The sequence below is a fragment of the Schistocerca gregaria genome, chromosome 7 (genome assembly GCF_023897955.1).
Source record: "Schistocerca gregaria isolate iqSchGreg1 chromosome 7, iqSchGreg1.2, whole genome shotgun sequence".
In the NCBI taxonomy this organism is placed as follows: Eukaryota; Metazoa; Arthropoda; class Insecta; order Orthoptera; family Acrididae; genus Schistocerca; species Schistocerca gregaria.
In genome coordinates, this window is record NC_064926.1 from 396,761,349 (window position 1) to 396,783,316 (window position 21,968).

A 21,968-nucleotide genomic window follows, 5' to 3' on the forward strand; every position below is an offset into this window, starting at 1 on the left:
GGCGAAACTAGTATATACTTCAGTTTCGTCGTTTTGTGGGTTTCTTAGTTGTTTCTGAAATGAAAGTTTTGGCAGCTGCATGTCGCACAAGTTGTGATGGAGTTAAAGCTTGTTGCGTGGAATCGCTACATAAGAAAAAAATAAGAAACATGTTTTGATTCATGACTGGTTGCAGAAAAGAGGTCAACTCGGTTGCTCAGCATCCTTGCTGAAATAATTTGTAATGGAAGACCCAAGAAGCTCTTTTAATTATCTTAGAATGTCACCAGAACTGCATTTCCTCTAAATAGTTATTTATGCGATAAGGAATAAAGATATTGTAATGCATGAAGCACTGTCGCCAGAACTGAAATTATGTATCACATTGCATGTATTACAATTGAGAACACTCAGCATGCTAAAAGATGCGGTTTTTAGTTGGTGATGATGCTTTTTCATTAACACCAATAATTGTTAACAATAATAATTATTAACAGCATTAATTATTTGCAGCAGGCCGCATTAAGAAGAGAATGGTTTGCAAACTACTCTCTTGACAGATCTGTACAGAGGCAGTATTTCAAAATTCAAATATATGTGAATGAGGAACACTGTGTGACATTTTAAATAGAAGAATATTGAATAAAGAATGTAGCTTCTTGATTTGAGTAGCCTTCCTTCCTGTCAACAATATTCTTGTATATGTGCTTCTAATTCAATGAATTTTGCCCTGCAGCTCAGATATTGTCAAACTATCTATGTTCTGATCCCACGTGAAGGTCTCTGGAGCAGCAATATGTTTGTTATTTTTGTAATCAGCATCACTGAAATCCCACACACACACACACACACACACCTATGCAAAGCATAGATAACCAAAAATCAAACATTATTCTCCATTCCCCACTTCATATTTCAGTTTGTCTACTCTGCACAAACACACATAACATCAAAACTCATGCAACTAGTGTTGCCAATGTTGGAACACACCGAAACTGTTCAGTTTCACCAATGAGTTGCGCAGACATGCAGCGTGTATGCGCAGTGGCTGGTAGCGCAGTTGCCTGCAATCTAGTGCCATTATGTAAACTAGGCTTTAGTGTTAGATCCTTGGTCAGTTGTAGGATTTTTAATCTGTCATTTATCACTTCGTTCACATCAGGCAGTGTTTATTAATGTGCAAAATCCGAAGTTGTACTGTGGTTCAGGTCCACATAAAACTGTATGTCCCTTGATAAAAGAGTGGACTAGTGAGTTTGAAGGTCGCTGGAAGGCAACGGCAAACCACAAGAAGGACTATGCCTAGTAAAGCACTGTGGTGTTGAAACTGATCTTCTGATTGATAACAGCTTTACTTTGCTAAAATGATACCCTTTTACACTGTGAAGCACAGCACTGTCTCACAGTGTTTATGACTGGTTGATAGGGAACTAAAAAATTCACATTTGCGATAGATGCGAATGATATCTCAAAATGCGAAAATGCGAAAATGAGAATTTACCTAATACCTGGTGCTTCATAGCAGTGTGTTTCCAAACAAACTGTTGCATCAAAAATAATTGCAAAATAAAGAGTGCACCAATGCGTGAATGCAACGACATATCAGTGTGGTCGTAATTTGTGCTCTGGTGCCATGTTAGCTCCATCCATTGAATGGTCTATATTAAGATACATGCTACGTATAACTACGTAGGACTCAGCTGTGGGGCCTATACCTTGATTATGACAATAAAGTGACTGACAACTAGACATGGAAAAGGGCAATGTTCACGGTTCACCGTTACCCGTTCGCTAAAATAGCCGCAACAGCAGCAGCTGTGCATTTCAGTTCTGTAGTCTATCCAACGTTTCCTGTTGATCTGCAGTAATGAGATTGCCTTGCAGGTTCTTAATACTCTTATCACTTTGCTGCTCACTTTCAACATAGCTGCATTAATTCTTTTGTGTATTGTAAACAGATTTAGCAAAAAGAAACAAAGCTGGTTATGAAAACAAATAACTACAATAATATAGGTGTCCCTAATTGTCGTCCATACAGTGACAAGACAATGGTGAACAAACAGGCAATGCGATCAAGCTTGTTCTCTGGTTGGATGTTCCAGGTGTATACGACCTGGGACAACCGGGAGATCCAAGAATTTTTTCATCTGTGACAAAACCTGGAAAAACTCGGGATTTTTTACAATTCTGGGAATTTTCCATTGTTTTAGTTTTCAGTTAAATTTTTGTAACATTGACTGGTAAGAACCAATACTCTAACAAAGGATATTACTGTATTTCGCTACTGCAGAATAATACTGCAGCAATAAAACTTGAAAGAGAGGAAAAACAAAAATAAAACAAAGTTGTTAAGGATATGCGCCATATACAGCAACAAAACACAGTGCTCACCCAAGCATCTGCCAACAGCAAAATTTGTTAATGGCTTTAGGAAGACTATGCAATGCTTCATAACAGCAAATTGCCTCCGATGTGTGTGACGTCACAAGTGCTTAGAGTAGATTCACTTGAGCAGTTGCGAGCGAGTTCACGCACATGCGCAGTTGAGTCGCGTATGAGTAGTACCTTCTCCCTCTTTTTTGCCAGAATGCTACACTGGTAAGGGCCAGTTGTACAGTCCCTGGCTAGCAGCCGCTAGATTTCTATTGTGGGAGCAGTGCGGAAAATGCATTGTACGAACACGTAATAACGGCTAACCGGAGAAAAAACACGGGATAACTGAAACGGTAAATGTGGCAGGTTTAGTCAAGTTAACTGGAGAATAAGTTGTAACCCTGGCAGGAATAATCACAGAATTAGTGATGTCAAGATTGTTAGAACAAGGAAGGAGAAGAAACGGGGACATCACACAAATTGTGGAAGAATATGACGACTCCAAATTTATATAAAAATTTTGTACACTGCTTTATAAGCTAGAGCGTATGAATGAAATGTGAAACTATTCCTTAACATGAAACTTTTTGCTTGTAGTAGGCCTAATAGGCATTTGATATTGGTACTTCGTGATTATATTCTGTCGTGTTATAAAAATGACCCTTTGTGCCAAAACAGTGTCGTTTATTCGATGTGTGTTAAAATTGCTGCAATATTAGGCAGACCTATCTCGTGACAAAATACACATAATCAGATCGAGAAACCACACCAGTCTTGGGTTCTATTCATATTAGTATCATTTTCAGTATTAGACAACATTTGGTTTTTTCAGGTAGCAAAACGTTTGACGAACTTTGATGAGTTAATAGATTCCTACCCAAAAGGAAAGCACACCATGTAAAGCTGTACTAAGGTTAGAAAAACAATGCAAGGACTTAAGAATTGAAGAAATGTGTACTGTCTTGTTTGTGTATTGTCTTTACTGGTTTCATGTATCCTATATTTAATTTTATGTCACACAAAACATAAAGTTATTAGCTAATAGGCAATAAAGAGTGCACATTTTCTGAAGAGTTACCGTTTTCCCAGTTACAACTAATCCCATCCAGTATTTATTGTGAGGTTGTCAGACCAGCTGATTAGGAGCAAGAGGCACCACAAGAAATTTTAATTTCCACTATCCAGAATATAGTTCGATGCCACCCATTGCAAAATGTTACATATTTGAGTTCCAAAGAACGAAATACATTGACGTACGATAGAATGCTGTGTGAAGAGGCATGGGACTGCACTTTGGCACATTTAAGACCAAACAATGTCTTACATTTCCTCAAACACACATATTTTATGTATCAGACTCTTCAGAAAAATGTGCGCTACAAAATAGACATTTTTTGAAAAGTCGATTTTTAAAATTTTTGGTGTCCTACCTTTCAAATGCTGGAAGGGGTAGGGGGGGGGGGGGGGGGCTTTATCTAGTATTGCCACGGATTGGAAATATTGTAGATCCGATGCAGATCTACAGAGCAGTCTTAAGTTGTAATGGGGAAGCGGGTAGTCTCACGTGATTTGTGCTTACGTTTGGTGATTTTGCTGTTTCCTTTTCATTTATTGCTCTCAAGTCAAATGAAAACAAAACTGATTTTTGTGACAGGGAGCCATCAAGTGAATTACATAATTATGGAAGACTAAAATATGTTATTAGTTTCAGATTTTATTTTATTTCCCCTTTCTGACAGTCAAGCATTAATCACATTGCAGAACAATGAAGTTATTTCTGTCGATTTACTAAAGAAATTTGGTTTTTATTAATCTTGTCCGCTGAACCAGCCAATTTATTTGAAACTGAGTGTTTAATTCCATACTATTGGCTAGTTTCAACTGTTCGCTTCATTTCAGGTGCACGTTTTCATCTTCTAGAACGTATGGCATTATGCCATAATAAAGAACCAAACATGAGATAATACAGTACTGGTACTCCAAGAATCTGGACATACGAATGTGCACTTTAAGGCGAATTACGCATTTTAGTATGGTTCACGAAATACCCGTGCTCTTAGAGTATCCTCTAATCTCTTCTTTCTTTTATGGCATTATGTAAGACGCTTGTTATCAGGCACCTTCTGGCAATTGCTGAAACGAACCTATTTCTAACAGGTTGCTGGAAAATATTGCGAATGGTGGTTTGGAAAGCGTTACTTTCAAAGTAAATTTCCTTTTACGCAAGATGAACTGTGTGTGAGAATGTAAGATGAATTTCATAAATCCCAGAGCTTTTGACTCTTAATTTAAAAATCAGCTCTTTGAGTATGATGATTTAGAATAATTTCAAGCCCTGAAGATCTAGCAATTATGTAGTTCTTAAACATTTTATTGGCACATTTGTGTCATGTATCTTACAGTGTAACACGCACAAAAAGGGGAAACATTATATGTGAAAACTTTTCTTTTCTTGTAGCAACACTACGTATATTAATTTAAACCATTAACTTTCCCTATTTGTGTGTTTGTGTTACCTAAAAGTGATGTTGCAGTTGGCCGACTACAATCACGTGTTGTATGTTCTGAATATCCACTGTCATCGGCTGGTGAGATCACGTTATGTGAGCTATGGCTGGCTTACAAAAGCGCATCGCAATCACGATTTCAGTGCTTTGGAAAGTAACATGCGGTGTTTGGTGGAATTCGAATTTATATTTTCGTAATATGAAAATATGCAGTGTACATGTTGCTGCACGTCAGACATCTTCCCAAAACGTTTTTGCTTCCCTGAGTTTCGTTTTCTAAAGTGCTGGGAAATTCTACGCCCATGTATAAAACCATAACCATTCAAAAGACTGATAAGTTTTACAGTTCCAAGGAAAATTATACTCTCACTTAACCTTAACAGGAAAAAGTAGTTTTTCACCCGGGAGGAAATGTACTTTTAACTGTGAAAAATGCGGGCTTTTTTTTGTCCACGTATACACTCTGATGTTGCTATGGTAGCAATCATGTAAACAACTAGCTGTCTGTCACTTTATAATTCTGATCTGGGTATAGCATTTTATAGCAAAGAAATGCATATTTTTATATGCTAGTATGAGTAAAAACATAGCAGTTTTTAGATTGGGACTAGAATGTTTTGAACTGTGGTTGCAAAATGTACTGATGGTCATTGGGCCTGAAGTACTTCATTGATGTCCAAACTGCGGCAATAAATTGACAGTAGCTGTTACCAACTACATTTTGCCTTGAGTTGTGCATAGCTTCTGCGATCTCTAAGACCGAGAGTCTGTTCTGCTGTCAGAAACATAGAACATGGTTGTAGACCAGCGAGAGAGGGGTGAGGTTTGTTCTCCCACACCACTTCTCACCCCTCAGACGGTCAAAGTTCTCGATTGTGTATTCACGCGGCTGAGTGCCACGTTATATTGTCCACACTCTCAGAAAACAAAAACAGTGTGAGGCCGAGGAAAAAATGCAGCTTCTCAACAGAAACATTTAATTGTTAAAAGGTTGTATATACTCAAAAGAAGAAGAAAAACAAAAACTGATTTTAAAAAAGCTGTTTAAAGTTTTTGTAAAAGCTAATATTCCATAGAAACCATACATTCTTTTTTATTACTTAATCTCCAGTCACTGTTTTTGCAGCCATATCATGTCATGTTTATATTTGTATTATTCTTACGCTGAATAGTGGTACAGTCATAAATTAATCACGGCAACTGACTAGATTTGTAAATCTAAAATGTCTCTAATTTCTGTGCAGAATGTAATGTACTAAAGAGGCGTCTGCAAAGATTTTCAAACAGAGAAAAATGTTCTCTAAACTCTCATTCAGAGCATCTTGTATCATACGCAGTCTATCATTTGGTTCTTGTTATCATTATCAAAGAAAGCAGCAGTGTAAGTAACAACAAATGGCAGTCTCTTGCTTTTGTTTCGCCTATGGGAACATTCCTCTCAGTTTTTATTGTAAGCCGCAGTAGCACGCACAAAAGCAAGCCATGCCACGAGCGGCAACAGGTCGTAAACAGTCATTATCAGAATGCGACAAACAATGCATGACACACAACAATAATGCGTTTTCAGCTTAGAGTGACGTAAACGCCTATAACAAAGAGAGTGGCCCTAATCAGATCAAAGCAAAATAAGCAATCGATTCAAACTAGACGAAGAACGTGAAAAAGGAAGGGTACCCATATAAATACGGACGGAGCACGTGACACATAGCAGTGGCTACTTGGAAAAGCTTAACTGTTAAGCTTACAACTCGAACCAAACTACTTTAGCTGTCTCTTCATCCATTTGACCTAAATTGTGTTCCATGTTACAATGGACCAACTTTGTTTCGATTTGGAAGTGTGGTCTAAAACTTTTCCATCCCCTTGAATTTTGAGGTTAAAATTTCAGGTGTGGCTTAGATTCAGGAATGTGATAGATAGTGCTAATCTATAGTTAGTGGTAATGTAGCGATGGCGCCTTGGTTTGGAAAGCGTGCAGGCAGAACGTTAGACTCAGAATTGCTCTGTTTCTGATCTTTAGTCCCTAGTTCAGTAGTAAGGACAAAAATATACAATGCCATAGAAAATGAATGTAGCAGTTAAAAGTGGTTACAACTATTTAATGCATAGCAACATATTGATAAGAACGCCAGAGAATGTAAAAGAAATTTAAAAATTTTGATCATTATACAAGTTTATTGAATTAGTGGCCATTAGTTAGGTGCTGATATGTATGTGCAACATTCTGTGCTGTAAGTGAAAGTGTAGGATCCCTTGCAGAAGGCATTTTGTAAAGGGTTCGTCAGTGATACCATCAAGCACCTCCAGGTGCCAACAGTGTTTGCAGAAGGTTCCTGGCGGACATATGTATCAGTACAAAAAACATAGTCTATAGAAAACATAATCTTTAGAAGCAAACACACAGAGCCAATAGGGATATACAAAATCCACAAATCAGTTTGGTGTGTTCTCAAAAGAAAGATGAAAATAAAATTGTGTTGTTGTTGTTGTGGTCTTTTTTAATAAAATTGTGTTGTTGTTGTGGTCTTCAGTCCTGAGACTGGTTTGATGCAGCTCTCCATGCTACTCTATCCTGTGCAAGTTTCTTCATCGCCCAGTACTTTGCAACCTACATCCTTCTGAATCTGCTTAGTTTATTCATCTCTTGTGTAGCGACCTCTTGCATGAAAGTAGGAATGTTAATTTATCTATACATTGACTGGTATTGAGGGGTTTTGTTTTATCCCAGCTAGTTCTTAAATAACCCCAGTGAGTCATTACACGTATTTTCTTCCCAGTTCTGAAGGAAAAAAAACATAAGTAACTTAATACTAGTGTTTTCAATAGATTCTCGTTCACTTGTTTCAGTTAGTAGTTTGCAGTTTATTCTTGGTGAAAATCACGTAACCTAATTATTTACGAACCTAAATCAAAGTAAAGATCAAGACGAATAGTCAGTTTCAAGTTAACACGTTATTTTATTTAACAATAGTTATTAATAAATCAATTCATTCACGCGATAGCATTCAAAGTGGTTATTTGAATAAGTATCTAATCTGGAATCCTGTCAATATCAGAGATACTAAACAATGTTCTGTCACTTTCGATAAAAAGGTTGTTCCCGTTTAATATCCATTAACTGTCACGAACTATGATTACTAGTCGCGTGGAGTAAAGCTTTTCCACTATCACAATACAAAGTGCGACTCTGTCCAAAAATCGTTAATTCCGTAAAATATTTTTTAATCTTCACACGAAGTGACATTAAAGTCAGAGAGATCATTGATCACCTCTCCGTTCCTCTAATATGACAAAAGTTCTAATTCTGATCTGAAATTAATGCTTCCCAAAAAAACAATATTTTCACAATTTATTCTTGTGCCTTGGTTTAATAAAGCTCCTATTGTTGCTTCCTAAAGCTGTAGGTCCTAAATGACTTCGAACAGAGTACAGGATAGAGACTGGAGTATCATAATTGCATTGTAGGTCTATTTATACTTTAGTAAATGTTATCTTTGGTGCTCAAGACCTACGTTCTGTGACTATAATATTGATTTTCTCATATATAAGAATAACTAATAATTGAACCATTTTTAACGGTTTTTCCCCCCTCCCATGCTTCCAAAATTTATGATTAAAATTCTTTTCTTTTTCTATTATTTTTCTACTATAGATTTCCCTCTATTTGTCTCTTATTTCTATTTCGTAAATTGCTACTTGTGGAGGGGCTTGAACATTTTCTGAATTTATATTTCAAGGGCATGGGAGCTATTTTGATTTTTTAACACCAATAGGTGTTGTGAGTGTCACACTTGGTCTCCCTCTACGATTTTTACCCTCCATGCCGCCCTCCAATGCTAAATTTGTGATCCCTTGATGCCTCAGAACATATCCTACCAACCAGTCCCTTCTTCTTGTCAAGTTGTGCCACAAACTCCTCCCCAATTCTATTCAATACCTCCTCATTAGTTATGTAATCTACCCATTTAATCTTCAGTATTATTCTGTAGCACCATATTTCAAAAGCTTCTATTCTCTTCCTGTCCAAACTATTTATCGTCCATGTTTCACTTCCATACATGGCTACACTCCATACAAATACTTTCAGAAACGACTTCCTGATGCTTAAATCTATACTCGATATTTACAAATTTCTCTTCTTCAGAAATGCTTTCCTTGCCATTGCCAGTCATCATTTAATATCCTCTCTACTTCGACCATCATCAGTTACTTTGCTCTCCAAATAGCAAAACTCCTTTACTACTTTAAGTGTCTCATTTCCTAATCTAATTCCCTCTGCATCACCCGACTTAATTCGACTACATTCCATTATCCTCATTTTGCTTTTGTTGATGTTCATCTTATACCCTCCTTTCAAGACACTGTCCATCCCGTTCAACTGCTCTTCCAGGTCCTTTGCTGCCTCTGACAGAATTACAGTATCATTGGCGAACTTCAAAGTTTTTATTTCTTCTCCAAGGATTTTAATACCTACTCCGAATTTTTCTTTTGTTTCCTTTACTGCTTGCTCAATATACAGATTGAATAACACTGGGGACCGGCTACTACTCTGTCTCACTCCCTTCCCAACCACTGTTTCCCTTTCAAGCCCCTCGACTCTAATAACTGCCATCTGGTTTCTGTACAAATAGTAAATAGCCTTTCGCTCCCTGTATTTTACCCCTGCTACCTTCAGAATTTGAAAGAGAGTATTCCAATCAACATTGTCAAAAGCTTTCTCTAAGTCTACAGATGCTAGAAACGTAGGTTTGCCCTTCCTTAATCTAGCGTCTAAGATAAGTCGTAGGGTCAGTATTGCCTCACGTGTTCCAAACTGACCTTCCCCTAGGTTGGCTTCTACCAGTTTTTCCATTCGTCTGTAAAGAATTCGCATTAGTATTTTGCAGCTGTGATTTATTAAACTGATAGTTCGGTAATTTTCACATCTGTCAACACCTGCTTTCTTTGGGATTGGAATTATTATATTCTTCTTGAAGTCTGAGGGTATTTCACCTGTCTCATACATCTTGCTCATCAGATGGTAGAGTTTTTTCAGGACTGGCTCTCCCAAGGCTATCAGTAGTTCTAATGGAATGTTGTCTACTCCCGGGGCCTTGTTTCGGCTCAGGTCTTTCAGTGCTCTGTCAAACTCTTCGCGCAGTATCGTATCTCCCATTTCATCTTCATCTACATCCTCTTCCATTTCCATTATATTGTTCTCAAGTACATCGCCCTTGTATAGACCCTCTATATACTCCTTCCACCTTTCTGCTTCCCCCTCTATGCTTAGAACTGGGTTTCCACCTGAGCTTTTGATATTCATTCATTTTCTCCAAAGGTCTCTTTAATTTTCCTGTAGGCAGTATCTATCTTACCCCTAGTGAGATAAGCCTCTACATCCTTACATTTGTCCTCTAGCCATGCCTGCTTAGCCATTTTGCACTTCCTGTTGATCTCATTTTTGAGATGTTTGTATTCCTCTTTGCCTGCTTCATTTACTGCATTTTTATATTTTCTCCTTTCATCAATTAAATTCAATATTTCTTCTGTTACCTAAGGATTTCTACTTGATCCTCTGCTGCCTTCACTACTTTATCCCTCAGAGTTACCCATTCTTCTTCTACTGTATTTCTTTCCCATTCCTGTCAATTGTTCCCTTATGCTCCCCCTGAACCTCTGTACAACCTCTGGTTTAGTCAGTTTATCCAGGTCCCATCTCCTTAAATTCCCACCTTTTTTTGCAGTTTCTTCAGTTTTCATCTACAGATTGTGGTCACAGTCCACATCTGCCCCTGGAAATGTCTTACAATTTAAAACCTGGTTCCTAAATCTGTCTTACCATTATATAATCTATCTGAAACCTTATAAGATATGCTCTGTAGAAAATTCTACCAGATGGCTTCGTCTTTCATTTGTTACCCCCAATCCATATTCACCTATTATTTCCTTCTCTCCCTTTTCCTACTCTCGAATTCCAGTTACCCATTACTATTAAATTTTCGTCTCCCTTCACTACCTGAATAATTTCTTTTATCTCATCATACATTTCATGAATTTCTTCATCATCTGCAGAGCTAGTTGGCATATAAACCTGTACTACTGTAGTAGGCATTGGCTTAGTACATAATATAAATTTTACAGGAGGTGAACAGTTCATTCTTTCACGACAAGACAATGCTGTGTTCTGCTCTTGGCTATCTAGATCTCCGTACCTGACTACCGTTGATTTCTTTTTTGTCAGATTAAGTGAAAGACATTGTGCATGTGCCTGTTTTGTGAAAAATAATTCCAGAACTAAAAAAAAAGCACATTTTTAATGAGCATATACTTGATAATGTATGACATAAAATGGATTTTTGCTTTTGTTATCCAAGTGAACAGGAGGAGTCATATACATAATTGTAAGCACACCCTTTTACAAATTCTCTGTTAGTCTTATTGATGTACTGCTTTACATTAAATACTTGTAGCCAGTTGTAATTGGTCTACTCACTTTGAATTGTATATAAAATTCAAAGCTCCTCTCAGCAGTTACGGAGGTTATAGAGCTAACAGGAGACCAGGTGCTCCTGAAGCAAAAATACCAATATAAGTTTATGATTGTAATTGTTTGTTATGTCATGCTTAGTGTGCCCCGTAACTTTTAGATAATTTTTGTTCTGCATTTGTGTTGGTGCAGTTCCCACAAACAATTTAGACATGTAGGGGTGAAGGTAATCCTTATTCTTTTAAAAACTATATTTGCTGCATTAAATGCATATATGGGCTGTATGTTACAAGTTATTGGCATGTGCCCTTGTATAAAATGAATTTCTGAATTAGATGATTCACAAATGATTTCCATGTTTCCTAACTTTCCTTCTTCCTCTTTTTAGCTCTCTGGAAGAAGTATTAGTGCCAGTCTCCAATTTATTTCTGCATTCCAGCTCTAATTTTTGAGACAGTGTCATTTGCCATTTTGTTTTACTGTTACTGTGCTGCTCTTGCTCAGCAATAAAACGTGTGCATTAAATCGCCCTACTAATGTATGCTCTTCTGGGCTGACCAGTAAATTTATAGTTACATTACAGATTTCATTGTGAAAGCTTCATTTCCAGTTGTTACAGTGTGCATATTGGCAACACTTGTTTGCTATTTATTTAATTATGCCTTCCCATGGTAACTTCCAGGAACGTGATGAACATAGGCGTACTGCTGAAGCAAAGAAGACAGATGCCATATCTCCTGATGATAACATAGAAGAAATACAGGAACTGAAACCAAGAAACACTGTTCCAACTTCGAAGAGTGATCTGGAGGTTCCAGAAGAGGAAGAGGAAGAAGAAGAAGATAAATCAGCAGCAGCAGCAGAACCAGAACCAGAAGTGGCAACTTCTGGAGTTCAGGATGAAGGGGAGAAAACTAAAGGATCTGAAGACTCTAAACCTGAGCATGCATCAGTTTCGGAACCTGAAGTGGTAAGTGTTAATAGTTTCTCCTTATAACTATTCCAGACGTTCATGCATCATGCCACCATTACTAAGACTTTTAACTTTGATGTGCCTGTTTATATTTACGATGTTGAACACTAAAACTGGTAAAATTTTATACTTTTATTATATTCTACTCTTCATACTGCAGAAAATTGAAATCTTAGCTACCAGCCAAATAAAATTAAGTTTAGAAACTTAGGTGCAGTGTTTTTAACTGTTATCTCACCAACACATATTGGGGGGGGGCTAAAAACGTGGAAACCCCTAAAACAGCACATTACCATGTCTGATGTGTTTAAGTCTTCTTGGAATGGAACAGATAAATACAGGTCCATTCTTTCTGCATTATAGTAGCAAGTTCAGATAATGATGATTGAGATATATAAACTGGATGTCTGTGGATTCATTGCAGGGGGGTACAGACAGACGGGCTTGTGAAGTACTTTTGATCACAGTTTTCTGAAAACTATCTGTAGCAGCTAGTTTGGCAGCTAACATGCAATGAAAGTATCTTGGACATTGTAGTTACAAGCAGGCCAGACCTTATCAATGGTATCAGTGTAGAGACAGGGATAAGTGATCATGATGTCGTCATCGGACTGTTGTTGTTGTTGTTGTTGTTGTGGTCTTCAGTCCTGAGACTGATTTGATGCAGCTCTCCATGCTACTCTTTGTCATAGGACCATAATTACGAAATTTAATAAATCAGTCAAGAGGTCAAGGAGGGTTACCAATTATAAGTAAACACCAACCACAGTTATAAGTCTCTAATATTGGTCTGAAATGAATTGATAAATAAACTCCTAGAAAGAGCAGATAAACAGTTGGTAGCATCTCACATTGACAATGAACTGCAATCTTTTAGTTTCCAAATGATGGCCATAGAGGGCTCGTGGGCAAAATTTAAACAGATTGTAAAGCGTGTTGTGGAAAACAATGTGCCTTGTAAGTGGATTAAGGACAGAAAAGACCCACCATGGTTTAGTAAAAATGCTGAGGAAGCAGAGGCTGTTCGACTCTCAGTTCAAAAGAGGATGCAAAAATTACGACAGGCAAAGATTAGTGGAGATTTGTACGTCTGTGAAAAAATTTGTGCATGAAGGGTACAACTATCACCGTCATACCTTAGCTAAAGATCTGGTGGAGCACCTGAAAACAATCTGGTCCTACGTAAAATCACTAAGCAGGTTTAAGGCTCCAATTCAGTGACTTGTTGACCAGTCTGGTTTGGCACTAAAAGATAGCAAAAGGAAGGCCGAAGTTTTAAACAGGTTTAAGAAATCGTTCACGCAGGAGCTTTGCTATCACACAATAATAAGCATCCCTGGCTCAAAGAAATAACTGAAGGACTGGAAAGCAAATTAGTCACCAGGTCCGGATGGAATCACTGTTCAGTTACAGAGAGTACTCTATATCATAGGCCCCTTACTTAGCTTGCATTTATCACGAATCTCTCGTCCAACACAAAATGCCAAGTGACTGGATTAAAGGGGAGGTGACTCCTGTATATAAGAGGGGTAAAAGAATGCACCCGCAGAATTACAGATCAATATCCTTAACATTGGTTTGTTGCAGAATTCTAGAGCATATTCTGAGTTCAAATATAATAAATTTCCTAGAGACCGAAAAGTTCATGTACACAAATTAGCATGGCTTTAAAAAGCATCACTCGTGCGAAAGCTAGCGTGCTCTTTTCTCACATAATATGGTGCGAGCTGTAGATGAAGAGCAACAGGCTGTCTAACGGTTTCGGCAACAAGAGAAGTGATGAAAATCTGGATTGCGAACTTCGCACTTCTCTCACTGTAGTTGACTTTCTTGAAACGTTTGGGCAATCCTCTTCTGGATATGCGTCTGCGTCAATCTCCCTAACTTGTTCACCAAAGAAATAATGAGAAGACGATAAGCAGGGCAGTTGAATGATGCCGCCAAGTGTTTACTGCAAGAGCAAACGCTATGTGAGAGGACACGGAGTAATTAAATGCTATTCTTTACTGTGTTAGTTAATGTTATTGTTGGGGGGGGGGGGGGGGGGGAGAAACAAACTTTTGATTATAGACGTTTAACTTTTAACTTACTTCATGTCTTAGCTCTGAACGAAGCAAGACACATGGGATGCCTATAAATTATTTGGTTGTTACAACCAGGCAATTGTGATTATATTTAACTGTATCTAATGGGTATTGGTGTAATTGACTTGCGAGAGTTTGTATGCTTATATGAAACTTGTGGAAAGAAAAATACACCTGAGCTGAAATGAAAGTATGAGAGTACAGAGTTATTTCAAGTGAGAGAGAGAGTTCCTCTAGGAACCAAAAAATTACTCTCTGTCTCACTTGAAATAACTCTGTACTCTTGTACTTTCATTTCAGCTCAGGTGTATTTTTCTTAACACAGCAAAGAATAGCATTTAATTACTCTGTGTCCTCTCACATAGCGTTTGCTCTTGCTGTAAACGCTTGGCGGACCCGCTTATTGTCTTCTCATTAGAAAATTCCAACCTGCGCACAGAAACCAGCTTTGCAGTAGATACATTTCCTCTCTCTTACTTACTTTTAAAATATTTCGAGACGGTGGATGGCCGAGTGTCTAGAATTTACGCCAAAATTCTCGAGTCACTATAGCTGATCCCATATTTCTAGATTTCTGAAAAGTATTAGATATGGTACTCCACTGCAGACTGTTAATGAAGGTATGTGCATATAGAATAGGCTCCCAGCTATGTGACTGCCTTGAAGACTTCTTAAGTAATAGAACCCAGTATGTTGTCCTCGACGGCAAGTGTTCATCGGGTAACATCAGGAGTCCCCAAGGGAAGTGCGATAAGAGCATTGCTATTCTCTGTATACATAAATGATCTGGCAGACAGGGTGGGCAGCAGTCTGCAGTTGTTCACTGACGATGCTGTGGTGTATAGGAAGGTGTCACAGATAAATGGCTCTTAAGTTGATATAAGATGACCTAGACAAAATTTCTAGTTTAGTGATGAATGGCAGCTAAAAAAAAATAATACAGATGAGTAGGAAAAACAAACCTGTAATGTTTGGGTACAGCATTAGTTGTGTCATTAAATATCTGAGTGTAATGTTGTGAAGCAGTATGAAATGTAATGAGTGTGTTAGGATTGTGACAGGGATGGTGAATGGTTGACTTCGGCTTATTGGGAGAATTTTAGGAAATTGTGGCTCATTTGTAGAGGAGGCCACATATAGGAAGCTAGTGTGACCTGTTCTGCTTGAGTGTTCGGGATCCGCACATGGTTGGATTGAAAGAAGACATCAAAGCAATTCAGAGACAAGCCACTATATTTGTTATCGGTAGGTTTGATCAGCATGCAAGTGTTACTGCTATGCTTAGAGAGCTCAATTGGGAATCCCTGGAGGGAAGAAGAGACACATTTCAAAGATCATTACTGAGAAAGTTTAGAGAACTGACATTTGAAGCTGACTGCAGAATGATCCTACTGCTGCGAACATACATTTCGTGTATAGACCGCAAAGATAAGATAGGAGAAATTAGGGCTGGTACAGAGGCATACAGACAGTCTTTCTTCTCTTGCTCTACCTGTGAGTGGAAAGGGGAAAAGAAAGGACTAGTTGTGGTACAGGGTACCTCTGTCATGCGCTGTACAGTGGCTTGCTGAGTATGTATGTAGAATGTAGAGGTGAATAGCGATCACACATCCTTCTCTCCAAAGGAGACCACACACGCCCATTAATATTGAGATCTGATTATGGTCAGAGCAGGGCTCTCAAAACCAGTTCTGGACAAAGGTAACCATGTGAACAGTGGCTCTGTCGTGTTAGAACACAGCATCACCATTGGGGAACAAACACTGTACCAGTGAATTGGCCTGGCTGGCTAAAATAGTCTCTCAGTGCTTGGCAGTAGTGAGACCTTGCAGAGCAATCATGGGGCCCTTGGAATGCCATAATATGGCTGTCCAAGTCATCACTGAACCTCCACTGTGTTTCACTCTTTGGACATAAAACTTGCCCAGAAGTTAGAAACCGTGTAGTACAAGACTCATCCAACCAAATGACTTTCGTCCATTGCTCAGTAGTCCCTGTTTTATGGCTTTGGCACCACGTTTTCCTGTTGTGGGAGTTTACATCACTGCTAAGTTATTTTGGAATTTTAGCTAGCCCTGCAGTTTCTACTTATTCAGCTTCTTCTGCATTGTTTCTGAGCAGACAAAGTTTGAGAGTGTGACATTCAGTTCTACAGTGACTTTTGCACCTATCTTCTTCTTACTTTTTGTCGCAATCATCTTCAGTGGCCATCTGCTGTGGCCACTCAACACACACTTTTCGTCCGTGTTGTGACTTAGCGGATGGTGTTTTTCAGCTTTTCGTGTATGCGGCATAAATATCAGATTGGAACACCCATCACTTTGGCTATCTTGTATGGAAGCACCCGCAACATAAGCACCACAGTTTGCCTACATTCAGATTCATTTAACTGGCATAATGTACTCGCAGCTACACAGAGCACTATTATGACCATGATTGACACTTGCAACAGAGTTATAGCATTGCACAGGTGCCACTCTTTGTCAAGTACAACAGCCTAACCTGCAGGCTCGGTGGCCATCTGCATTTATGTTCAAGCACGCATTTCTCATAAGGTTTCCATATTTTTCTCCAACCTCTGTAAGGCTAAACAAAAATATAACTTTTAAAATCATTCATAGCCTAATATATTAAACTTCAGTGAAACTGAATATAAAGTTGCTGATTGTTACACTGACAATATTTTTTTCCCAATCAGGAAATAATTGAAGAAGAGGAAGAAGAAAATAAAGATGCTGATGGGGAAACAGCTGCAGGAGATGCACCTCGGTCTCCAAAGAAAAGACGCCCCCGGAAGGAGTAAATTGTCCTAAAACAATGCAGCTGATCTTTGCATTACCTCAAAGTGCAGCTTCAGTTTACTGTGCTTTGTGACTGAAAGAGAAACTCTGAACATAGAGTGCTAATTTTGATTGTGTTTGTTTTACATTGTTGAAAATATTGTGCAGATGTTTATAGTTTTCATGTATTACTGTATGTGTTCATGACTGTCAGTGTGAATCAAATGTGGGTAACAAACTCAATTATTTTTAAAAAATGCAGTTGAAATATTTTCGTTACACTGCTTCAGTTCTGGTCATTTTAACTGTTTCATTTATGTTTTTTATTTATATATAATTATTATTGTTTTCTTAAAGTTTAGTATGGATGTGTCGCAGAGAATATGGTTGAAGTAACAAGTGTGTACCAAAGTTTTTGTAGTGTTTGCATAATCTTGCTATCAATGCCTTATAATGCTGGAAATCATTGCCAGGATAAACATTCATTTCATTCCATGCCATTTATTTCTACATAATGATATGTAAAGAAATTTAAAGCTGTTAGATATTTTAGTTTGGAAGATGCTGAAGAGTATTAAATTGTCATTTAGTAACCTCATTCTTCCAATATGTTATACTTTTATCCATGTTCCATGTATATTATTTCAAAAGTATTTATTGTAGAAATTTGAGGTTCTAATATAGAATAATCATTTTGTAAGGAGATAACGAATAATCGGACGTGAGCTTGTTAGAAATATTTATGCATTTTCACAATAAATTGAAATATAATCTGTTTTATTGTATGTTCTCACTTAAGAACAAGTGAAGTACTTAGAAATAAACAGTGTTACACAATATTTTTTGTTTGATTTAAGAGGAAATTTCACCGGTGATAAACACTGAAGCGCCAAAGAAACTGGTATAGCCATGCATATTCAAATACAGATACACGTAAACAGGCAAAATACAGCACTGTGGTCAGCAACACCTACATAAGACTAAAAGTGTCTGGCACAGTTGTTACATTGATTACTGCTGCTTCAATGGCAGCTAGTTTGAACGTGGTGTTATATGCTTAATGTTTACTCTGTTTTCAATTTTAACCTGAAATCATAAATGTTTTTCATGTGTTTTCAATTAGTGGTAGTTAGTAGTTCGCATGATGCAACGGTGTTGTTTCATCTCGTCACAGGGCCTTTGCTGTGATTGGTTGACAGAAGCAAATCGAACAACCCCCATGTTGATTTAAGTGTGTGCAAAACTAACTTGCTTTATTTGTTGGTTTTCGTATTCAAACAAAACATCTCTCCAAAATGCGTTATTTTAATACAATTTTTTGTGGTGAAGTGTCAGGAAATTTGATGGCAATGGCTGCGTTTGTTACATTATAAGTACATAATTGCTTTAAAATTACATACATACTCTTGCCTTGTTGTGAATGTTTTCTTTCTCGGTTGATTTTAAGATTGGAATTGGGCTCAAAGTTCCTTCACTTTCACCCTAAGCTCATGTTCAACATTTTTCCTAATAAATTGCAAACTGAGTTCGTATTGTGCTGTTTTCAGATTCTCAGAATGCTATAGTTATTCAAAAAAAGTAAAATTAACACAAATCCAGTTACAATACTGACAGAAAGAAACTTACTAGTAACTCACTTTACCACGTGTACGCTTTCAGCAAGCAAGGAAATTCTTAGCAAATAAAGGCAATGGAACATATTTTAAGTGATTATTTCCTCTAATCATTCATCAGACTTTCATTAGATGGTGCCATTTCTATTACTGTAATTTAGTAATTTCTGGCAAAACATTCACAAACTTAACATGTCTTTCTTACAGCAGGTAGAATTGGCAATGCCAGAAACAAAAAATATCTTCAACACTTTCAAAACATTAATAGTTGAAGTCAATTAGTAATGGACTGAAGGATATAAAAATATAGAGAGACAGGAATTTGATAGCTGTTAATTCCTTTTCATTGCAAGCTGTGGAATGTGAAAATCATGGTGGTTGGTAGGACAACCATACGCTCAACGAACAGAGCCTTTGAAAGCCCCGCAAGAGCAGTATGTTGTAGAACTTACACCCATAGACCTCTGCTATTTGGGGCTAACCAGCGTTTCAAGGCACATCCTGAAAGTAACTACTACCTGTTTGAAAAATATCACTTGATATCAAGAGTCTCAGAAATTTTGAATGTCCTTGCTTACATACATGTGAGAAATTTTGAAATGCGTCCTGATAAATTTTGTGATCTTCAAGAGTGGTTTGAAAAGTTCTCAGAATGGAATAGGAAAAAAGTACTTGCATCACTGAAACGTTTTTATTTTTCAATGTAGTCTTGTTGTAGATTAATGCATGTGGTCCAATGATAATCCTATGCCTTGATGCCATATTGAAAGTGAGGTTCCTCCAGGCTTGCAAAATAGTTGTCAACTCTGGCTATCAGTTCTTCATTTGAAGTGAATCTTTGTCCACCAAGAAAAATTTTCAGTTTTGGTAAGAGATGGAAATCTGATGGAGCCATATCAGGTGAATAAGGTGGGTGTGGAAACAATTCATACCTTAGTTTGTGTAATTTTGCCATTGCATTGGCACATATTTTGTTGCAATTTGTCCAGGAGGTTATCATAGTATTCTCCAGTAATTGTTTGCCCAGTGGGGAGATAATCTACAAACAGAATCCGCTTTGCATCCTGGAATACTGATGCCATGACCTTTCCTGCCGAAGGAATTTTCTTTGCTTTTTTTGGTGGTGGATAATCAGCACGTTTCCACTCCTCTGACTGTTGTTTTGTCTTTGGAGTATAGTAGTGCACCCAAGTTTCATCTGTGGTCACAAACTAGCACAAAAATCTTGTTCATTTCTCCTAAAACGGGCCAAACATTGTTCCGATATGTCCATTCTCAAGTGTTTTCGATCCAGCAGATAATTTTTTCATTTCTAATTCTTCAGTTAAAATGTGACACACCTTTTCACATGACGTCTAGCAAGCGTGAGCACTTTCAATCGGCGATCCTCTCTGAAAATTTTGTGCACTTTTGCAATGATTTCTGAGGTAGGGATACATCTTGGCCAACCACTGTCCAAATCATCATCTAAGTTCTCCCGACCAAATTTAAATTCATTTGTCCACTTGGCAACAGTTGAATATGAAGGAGCAGAGTCCCCCAGTGAATTCTGGAAATAGGCATGAATGTCCTTTGCTTTCATACCTTTCTTTAAGAAGTACTTAATTACTGCTCAGATCTCTTTTATTTATTTTTCCCCCATCTTCGCAAATCACTGTGCAGGAACAAGAACAGAGCCACGTCACCTTAACAGCTCTCTTTCAAGAGCACTGACGTGGAACGTGTTTACAGGTAACAGTCCAATGAATATCACGTGAACAACTTGTGGCACTAGCGCTGACCTCTCGTGGTGATTCTGAGAACTTCTCAAACCACTCTCATATTATTGAGAAATGTATTGTGAAATCAAACAATGGAAAATCCAGGATGGAATAATGATTGTATTGTGAAAAGGATGGATTGCTACTCACTATATGATAATGGACATGCTGAGATGCAGATAGGCACAACAAATAGACTGTCAAGCAAGTAAGTTTTTGGCCAATGAGATCATCAGAATTAACACTCGGAGACAGCATGTGGTACTGCACTGCTGCTGGTAGTTCATCAAACCTCCCATCAGTAGTGGTTGGTGTGACACGGCATGAAGTTTGTCTGTGGAGTTCAGCTCTGCGGCACTCCGTGGCTGACTGTTACTGTGCTGTTTGATCTGAGACAAGACTTAGTAAAACAACATGGTCATGGAATGGAATGTCCTCAACACAGACTCCATCGTTCCCATTGACCTGAACCGTTCTCCCTTACTTGGAGCTATGGCTTCAGTATTTAAAGAGCCCTCTATAGTTCTGCGATGTGCAATTTACTAGCGATGACTGCCTGTGGCCTCATTATTCTGCTACCATTGCTTTAATTCTCTCTTAGCAGCTAATTAAACTGGTCTATGAGTGTTTTCCCGAACCATGTCTATTGCTTCTTCCAGCAACCTGCCGCACAAACGAGCTTGTTTGTTATTTTGCTTAGTCGCTGTCCTTTCCTGTTCTCCTGCTGTGTGTGCTCACTCACTCACTCACTCACTTACTGCAGAGTTGCAGACTGTGCTACCCAACTGTCTTGTATCACCGTGCTTCCTGGTCCAGCCTCACACACATCAGGGTGGTTGAACTCCATTAAAAATTTTATAACAGAATCCATATTACTCTGTGCTGTAACACATCCCTCCCCTTAGTTAAAATTCATCCCGAATTTTCACCTTCACCTGTCCTTACAAGGGAACCTCCCCATCGCTTCCCCTGAGATTCAGTTATAAGTTGGCACAGTGGATAGGCCTTGAAAAACTGAACACAGATCAATCGAGTTAACAGGAAGAAGTTATGTGGAACTGTGAAAAAAGAAGCAAAATATACAAACTGAGGAGTCCATTTGCAAGATAGGCAACTTCAAGGATAATGTTAGCTCAGTAGTGTGGGGGTTTCTGTGGCCAATACAACATTGGTCTGGACACGTTAATTAGTGTTGTACCAGTAATGGTAGCTGGGGATGAAACTGTCTTCCTGCTATCTTGCAACTAGTCTCATTTATTAGCTATGCGTTACCTTGTAATTCTAATTGCATAATTTCTGTAGGTTTTCCGTTTTCTTAACAAGTAATGATTACTGTTACTGACATACACATAGAATAAAGCCAGTGGTCTCAGATTCTTTGGAATTCCATTTGCGGCGCCAAAACTTTTTTCTCACACTCTGCCGCTTCTAGT

The 21,968-nt window shown here is 38.1% G+C and overlaps 1 protein-coding gene across 10 annotated transcripts in view; it reads left to right on the plus strand.

The window, feature by feature from the left end:
• LOC126281239 (calnexin-like) overlaps positions 1-18,001 on the plus strand; it is a 65,887-nt gene extending 47,886 nt beyond the window's left edge. For all 10 annotated transcript variants that reach the window (XM_049980016.1, XM_049980012.1, XM_049980011.1 and 7 more), the window contains exons 10-11: positions 12,008-12,295; positions 17,081-18,001. In XM_049980016.1, coding sequence (XP_049835973.1) covers positions 12,008-12,295; positions 17,081-17,185 — 393 coding nt within the window. In that variant the 3' untranslated portion in view covers positions 17,186-18,001. The remainder of the gene's footprint in view (positions 1-12,007; positions 12,296-17,080) is intronic.
• The last annotated feature ends 3,967 nt before the right edge of the window (positions 18,002-21,968 follow it).